Source organism: Cyprinodon variegatus, unplaced genomic scaffold, assembly GCF_000732505.1.
Source record: "Cyprinodon variegatus isolate N-32 unplaced genomic scaffold, C_variegatus-1.0 Scaffold3, whole genome shotgun sequence".
Classification (NCBI taxonomy): Eukaryota; Metazoa; Chordata; class Actinopteri; order Cyprinodontiformes; family Cyprinodontidae; genus Cyprinodon; species Cyprinodon variegatus.
In genome coordinates, this window is record NW_015150456.1 from 2179449 (window position 1) to 2187442 (window position 7994).

Consider the following 7994-nt stretch of genomic DNA (forward strand, 5'->3'; position numbering starts at 1 on the left):
TTGAAGCCTGCTTTTTTCGAAGGGGACAGGATATGCCACTTGAGTCTTTTCTGGCTAACCACACTGAACCAATGTTGCCCACACAGTATAACAAAAATTATCTAAACATGCTGTTTGCACGGCCATGTCCAACAAAATGCAAGATGCAAATAACTGCAAAGATTAAATTATCTCAGGTTAATTAATGAAAATTTAGATTTCTTTGTAGTCGTGCAAGCATGGACTGCATGCACATCTGCAAAACATCCTCCAGATTGATCTCATCAGTAAAACTTTATCTGCAAGTCTTTTACCATCGACAGATGAAAAGAGGTACACTCTATCCTCTATTCTTCCTTTCACAGAATAACATTTCCATGAGACAGCGATGGAAACAGGGGTAAGAGAGTGGGCTGAAGGAGATGGGGCTGATAGGAACAATCACCTCAAGCTGAGCTGCTTTACAGAATAGAAGCAGGAATAGGGAAGAGTTACCATGAGTTACACATGTTACCGCCCGCACAGACCTAATAAGGCGTCTGTTTTACTGGAATATAAAACAGGTGGACCTGTTTCCAAGCTGATTGATAGAACATGATGGCTCTCGCAGCATTACACCTGACTTAAAGCTGACCTTGACATCTGCATGACTCCTCACTTTTTTTTTTCTTTTCTAAACTCCCCACTTTGCAAAATACCAGAAAAATATCTATATAGTTGTTTTTTTTTTGCAACATAGTGAGTAGTTTTTTTTTTTTGTCAGGTTCCTTCCCCTACCTTCTGATCAAAAGTACAGAGACAGATAATATCTGTGGTTTCTCTGCACTCTGGAGGCTCTCACATTTTGCTAATAGCACCAACCTCACCACTGTGTGCACACATTCAGAGGGACTTCGCCTCGAAGTAAACACAGAATCTCTTCACCACTAAACCTTGATTATTTTTACCTGGACACACCATGTCTGGAGGAATGAAGCTGCAAGTCCTTCTGATGAATTTCATTAATTATTTACTGCTGACGAGCCAAGAAGAAGATACACAGGTATGGAATATTTGCATTTTTTCCTCCTTTTTTGATTGAAATAATTTTCCATTATGTCAGTATTACTAAAAAATATAGATATTTTTAGCTGCCTGTGTCACATTTTTGGTCTTCAGAGAAGATATTGTTTGTGTGTCATTAAAATGATCAAGTCAAATTTTATTTTTCATCATAGGTTAAAACATCACTTATGATTTATTTGAAAATATATGCACCCTTGCAGATAAACATTTACATAGGATGATTTAAACCCGTGGTGAATCATTTCAACACTACGTCAGGAAATTGCAGTGGTTTCTGCAGAATGTCTGTCAGTAGCATGTGTTTTTTGTCTGTATGATTATTACAGTAACTCCCTTTAGGAGCTCTGTTTATTATTTTTAAGTACACATCCAGCCTATGTTTCACCAAAAGATACAGATGGAGTGAAAGGAAGTCAAAGGTTTTACCTGTTGAGTAATACTGATAGAAATTTGAATGAAGGGTCTAAATGTATTTTTTAATCTAACCTCAAGAGAACAAAATGTCATGAGACGTTCATTGTATTTAGGGCTGCAACTAACGATTATTTTGAAAATCGATGAATCGGCCGATTATTTTTTCGATTAATCGATGAATCGGACACAAAATATTTTTTTTATATTAACCTCTTTATTCCAAAATAAACATTTTAGACAGAACAAACAAGCACACAAGTACAGGTTTCTCATTAACTGTACTGGTGCAATATGAAAAATAAATGTTTGTTTTAAAACTACGCAAACTTACATGAGAAATGTAGCTGTACATCCACAAAATATAGGGTACTTTGTTTCATAAAGCGCAAAAAGAGACAGGCATTTTTGTTTTTTAAAGCCCCTAAGGGGTTCAAACAATAGGCCCCCCCATTTCAACAAATGAGGTTTTTTTTAGACTAGAAGAGTTCTGCCTTTTAAGACAGGAAAGTATAGCAGTTAAAGTTGCTACTTGAGAAAATACTGAACCATAGAGATAAAAATAGCCCTGTGATTCAAATTATAAATTGTATTTGGAATAAAAATGAGAGAACTAGGGGTGCTAAAAAACACATCCTCCAAAGACAGATATTTACATGGGAATGTGGCAGATAATTAATTGACATATTACTGATCTTGCTGGATTTTATTCTGCTTTACTTCCATAAATTGCAGGATCTTCTTTACTTTATCTTTGCCAGAAGATTTAAACTTTAAAAGCCTTGCCCTCATAATTTGCAAATTAATTTATTTATAAAAAAAAATATAAACGCTGCTTAAGCTAATTCAAATGAAATTAAAAGTAAAATAAGTAGCCAACCGTATCACTGTCTTTAACCTACTAACACGGTAAGGAAAGCATCAGATGAGCTACCTGAGAAACTAACGTTACGTTTCCCCACTTTAAAATGAAACAAACATGGTTACTCATCCTGCTGATCAGCTCTCTTCACTGCCATTGAAGGCTCCAACATGTTTTCTTTTCAGGTGCTGCGTCATAACAGTGGTGCTTCCGTGCCATGTTCATTTGTTTTTACAAAAGTTGCATGTTACGACTTTTTTCACTTTACAAAGCGCAGGCTATTTTAATTATTGTGATCAATTTGCGCCGTCCATCCCGGGGCATGCGCGCTTCATTTGCAGTCTGGACGCTGAGGGTAAACTCCTCACTAAAATCCTGCGGCTCGGACTGCAGCGCTGAGAGGGATTCTTGTGGGAGAGGGAGAAAGGCGTTGGGATGGGGGAGGCGCCCCACGGCAGCAGCTGCCGCTGGAGGACAAGAGTAGGAACGATACATGCTTTCACGTAAGAGTCTCCAAAAGCCGCCAGTGACATCGTAAAAAGTCGCCAGATTGGTCGCTAGTCGCTTTTTAAAAAAAATAGTCGCTGGAGGGGTTTGAAAAGTCGCTGAGTTGGCAACACTGCAACTGCGGCGCTGACTCGCTCCGCCATATTTTTTTTTCTTCCCCGGGGTGACGGCGGCGGCGGATGACGCATTAATCGCGCGACACAACTAATCGATGATTAAATTCGTTGCCAACGCTTTTAAAAGTCGATTTTTATCGATTTTATCGATTCGTTGTTGCAGCCCTAATTGTATTTAAGAAAATGAAACCAAAGTGGGAAAGCTGTGGGTTATTAACTAATTACAGCATTACACCCTGATTCCAGAGCTTTATCTGCATCTACTGATCCTTTCTCCACCTTTACTTTATGAAATGTACTTTCATTCTTTGCACCCAATGTTTACCAAACTTCAGCTGACCACAAAGTTCAATTTTGATTCTAAGGCAGGTCTGCAAACCTGCCTTAATCACCAGCCCTCCACCACCGTGCAGTACAGATGGTGCTGGACATTTAAACCTAAACTGAATCTTAAATTTTCTTTAAAAAATAGTGGTTTATTATGGCCAAATATGCATTTTACTTTTATCAGTTCAAGAATATTTAGCCAGAAGTTCTGTGCTTCATTTAGATGCAGCCTTGCAGACCACCACTCCTGAGCTTGGCTGTGAACGTTTTGGGATATTCATGCCTGAAAATAGAAAGATGAATTTAAGATTGTTGAGAAACAGCCTTAAAACCCTTCCAAGGTTGACGGATAACCACAGTTCGTTGCGGTTGTCGCTCCACTTTGGTATTTTTGCAGCCACTAACAAAACTCCTTGCTTTATAAAAAGGTGGAAGACATTTAATCAAGTTCGTCAAAATGAAAGAGTTTATTTCTTTTTTGTTCTCCCCGGGTTTGATGGACTGATTTTAGAATGTCTTGCAACCCAAATAATTCTAAATATGTTATGATTTGTCCAGATCTTTTACATTTGACTTTAAAATGTCGGTCTTTATTTTTTTTCTCTAAAGTCCTTTCTGTGTCCATTTCTGGACCCATCTAAGTGGTTAAACTCTGTTTCTACCCTTTAACTTCCTCCTGTTGCTCACCATGATTCTTTTTTTCATTCCAGGACTCAAATTTTGACTTACAATATTTTTGGGATAACTCCAACACCACTTACGAATATCCAGATGTCCTGGGTAGTGATCCCTGCGAAACACACGTTCCAGGATTCAGCTCTTTAGCCCTGATGGTGGTCTATATGATCGTGTTTGTCATCGGCCTGGTGGGAAACAGTGTGGTGGTCTACGTTGTATGCTCTATGAGTAAAGGTAGAACCAGCACAGATATCTACCTGATGCACCTTGCCTTGGCTGACCTCCTCTTCTCCATCACCCTCCCTTTCTGGGCTGTTGACTCTCATCACGGTTGGATCTTTGGCAACATCCCATGCAAGCTCTTCTCAGGCTTCAAGGAGGCATCTGTTTACAGCGGGGTCTTCCTGTTGGCCTGCATCAGTGTGGACCGGTACATTGCTATTGTGAAAGCCACAAGAGTGATGTCATCCCGCCACCTGCTGGTGAAGGTGGTCTGCTGTGTTGTGTGGCTGATATCCAGTTTGCTGTCTCTACCTGTAGTAATTCAAAGAGAGAGCTTCTATGCTCCTGATCTGAACCAGTCCATTTGCTACGAGAATCTAACAGGGGAAAGCAGCGACCGGTGGCGGGTAGGCATCCGAGTTCTGAGGCACACCTTGGGCTTTTTCCTGCCCCTGTTGGTGATGGCCGTCTGCTATGGCTGGACGCTGGTGACTCTGTATAACACGCGCAACCAGCAGAAGCATAAGGCCATGCGTGTCATCCTGGCAGTGGTGGTAGCCTTTATTCTCTGCTGGCTGCCTTACAACATCACTGTGCTGATTGACACCCTTTCCCGAGGTCAGACAATTGAACTAGACTGCAATACCCTCTACAGACTAGAGAGCATGTTGGAGGTGACCAAGGTATTTGCCTTCATGCACTGCATGGTGAACCCTGTGCTGTACGCCTTCATCGGACAGAAGTTTCGGAACGAGTTGCTAACGGCTCTTTACAAACAGGGCATCATTAGCAAGAAGCTCTGGGTGTCTTACAGGAAGGGCTCTGCTGGCAGCTTGGCGAGCTTCAGGTCAAGAAACACCTCTATGTCAGCTTGAATTCACCTTGAAGTTTGGTTATTTGACCCTCCCCACAAAAATAGAGGTACATAGAGGGTATTACCGTTGAGCTGCAGTCATGTAAAAACTAGATTATACAACCACTTAGTTATTTACCAAAAAAAAGCAACAAGAAGGGCTCTATGTCACATTACTCATTCAGCATCAAATCTGACCCTCTCAAGTTACATAGATAAGTTTTTATAAAAAGCAACCCATAAAGGAGAAGAGAGGACCTCGCCTTTTCAGCCAGGCCAACAATTTCCTTTAAGGACCCCCCTTTCAGACACTTAGAAAGGTATGGGGCATTGCAGTCTAACAAGCAAAGCCAAACAACCTCCATTCGAATGGGGTGGACCCATTCATCTGTTTCAATTTGCATGTTTTCAAAACAAAAACAAGAGTTTGTTGGGCTACTGTATAAAACCTCGAACTCAACGCTATTCCTGATATTTTGAATTGTAAAAAGATTCCTGGAATCGGAAATGAAACGTCTTCAAATTTGGAATCAAAGTACAGTGGATTGTTTTAAATTTTCTTTTTTTTTAAACATGCTGTGATGTGATAACATAAAGCCAGGGCTTGTAGATAAGAAGCGTCTGTTCCCAAACAATCAAGAAAAGGCATGGCCATAATTAAAATAAGGAGTTATAAGAAAAATCATTATTACCAGATGTAAAATAAATGTGATAGCTACCAATATCTGAAGAAAAACTGCCACTAAAGGGTTAGAGGGTGACATGAAATGAATAAAAAAAGCCATCAGATGAGAAGTAGAGATATTTGGCTATCAATACCACCACCTTGTTTGACAGAACGGAAAGAGAAGAATATCAATACAGACATCTTAAAGATAGAAGATATTGAATTAGCTATGAGCTCCTTTATACCAGGTATGGGCAATTCCAGTTTCCGGAGGTCGGAATCCTGCAACTTTTAGATCCGACCTTGGTCCAAAACACCAGGAAAGAAGAACGGGCCATATTTTGTGTTATTTCTCTGACATTAAAGTCCTAAAAAGCAAAATAATCTTTAGAGTCTATAAACGAAGGATGGAACGAGAAAGATTAAATATTTCTTACCAGGAACAGTCATATTTCAGGCTTTCGAAAGCTTTATATAGGTGCTAATTTCCAAAAAATTTTAATCTTAAGGTCAAAACCCCAAAATAGAGTCCTGCTTCTGAAGCTATTCTCGTTTTTGACATGTGATGTTTGATGTATAAAGTCAACCACTTCACACCTTTCAAATTCTGTGAAAATGACAGAAGTCAAAGATCTGTTTCAATGGAAAATTAACCATCAAGTGCAGAATGTGAGCTGTTGTTGCATAGCATTAGCCAAATGTGAAGTTATCAAGATTTTATGGTTGCCCGTTTTTCCAAAACAGGTGCTCTGAATGTAAAGGAAGCGTTTGTTTTTTTTTTTTTTTTGGCTTTGCTGTTTTGCGTGATAAGTGGTTTTTTTTTAAATGTGTTTTGCCCCGCTCCTTGAGATCTTACCCCCAGATAAAACATCTTGTGAAGAGGAAGAGATGTTGAAACCACTGTTTTCACAACTGCGGAAAGATGTGTGCTTTGTGATGAATGACTGTCATTTTAGTCAACATTTCTGTAGAAACAGATACATTTATCGCCACTGTTTTTAAACTCCATGTATTATTCTTTCATTTATTTTTTTATTTTTCAGCAGCATTTTTATAATCATCTCTTTGAATTTGCACAGGAGCATTTAAACGAGCCTGCATTTCTGTGTGATCATTGTTTTAATTGACAAGATTATTTTTTTCTCATTGTTCTTTACTGAATTCATCACATGTTCATATAAAAAGCAACTTTATGAAAATACATGTACAGATCCAGATGTTATAAAAAATAAAATAAACATATTTTCATGTAACAGTGTCTTGTTTACCTTCAATGAGCCTTTCTATTATTATTTACACACATAGCTATGTTAAATTTACTTGCACAATTTCTTTTGTAAGTTCATGAACTTAAAGATAATTTGTGCTACTTACCAATATTTATTTAAAAATATTTCTTCATCCTCAGGTTCCTGTTTTTCTTTGTGGTTTGAAGGTGGTGATGCTGTTGGACCTGCTCTGTAACTCACTTTTTAAATTTCCGGCTAACAAGCAAAAAAACTAAACAAAGAAAAACCCTCTCAAAACAGAGATGAACAAAAACATGGGATCCAGTTCATTGGTCTCTACAGTTTATTTGTCGTTCCAAAAAAGTAAAAAAAAAAATAATCCGCTGGACTTTATTTCCAAGTTTGAAGATGTTTCGCTTCCCATCCAGGAACCTTTTTCAATTCAAAATCTGAGAAATAGCGTTAAGTTTGCTTTATAAAGTCTCAAACTCAATGCTATTTCTGACTATATATATATACTTAAACAATTTCTTTTGTAGGTAATAGCGCAATCTTTCCATTAAAGATGCACGTGACTCTTGGTTCAGAAGCATCCAAGTTAGACTCACTTCAGCTCTGTCAGTTGTTTTTTAATGTGACCATGCAACCCAACAAACTTTCTTTCCTCTTGATCAAGACTCTTTATTTTCCAAAATCAAAACAAACTTCGATTTTCTTACCGCAATATGACGTGACAGGAAGATCATATCGACTGATTTGGTTCCTTTTTGCCACTCAAAAAACAACAATAATCAAAAGCGGTCAAAAACTGTATGGCTTCGCTGACTGAATCCAAGCGCTCTACCGGCCCCAATAGCCAACTCCAGTATAATCCATAATGAGACCATCCTGATCTCGCGAGCTTTCAAGGTTTCACTCGCAGATCAGTCTGGAGAATCTCCGTTAAAGAAAATTTGGAGCCGTTCACCAAACGAACGTCCAATCAGCGTTGGCTTTGAGGCGGGTTGAGGTGTGACGCAACGAGAAGCGCGACAGTTCAGTCTAAAGAACATGGCGGCTTCAGCCTTTTGAACTAGCG

General features: G+C 38.9%; 1 protein-coding gene across 1 annotated transcript; it reads left to right on the forward strand.

Moving 5' to 3' along the window:
• The first annotated feature begins 587 nt into the window (after positions 1 to 587).
• Positions 588 to 5425, forward strand: LOC107082556 (C-X-C chemokine receptor type 2-like). Its single transcript, XM_015371312.1, has 2 exons — positions 588 to 1021; positions 3978 to 5425. Exons 1-2 carry the CDS (start codon positions 938 to 940, stop codon positions 5040 to 5042), a joined length of 1149 nt encoding a protein of 382 aa, XP_015226798.1. The 5' UTR covers positions 588 to 937; the 3' UTR covers positions 5043 to 5425.
• The last annotated feature ends 2569 nt before the right edge of the window (positions 5426 to 7994 follow it).

Bases quoted from the DNA above. Each gene is read 5' to 3' on its own strand.
- LOC107082556 (XM_015371312.1), top strand. From the start codon at position 938: ATGTCTGGAGGAATGAAGCTGCAAGTCCTTCTGATGAATTTCATTAAT. The intron at 1,022-3,977 runs GTATGGAATATT...TTTTCATTCCAG, and splicing joins GCCAAGAAGAAGATACACAG to GACTCAAATTTTGACTTACA.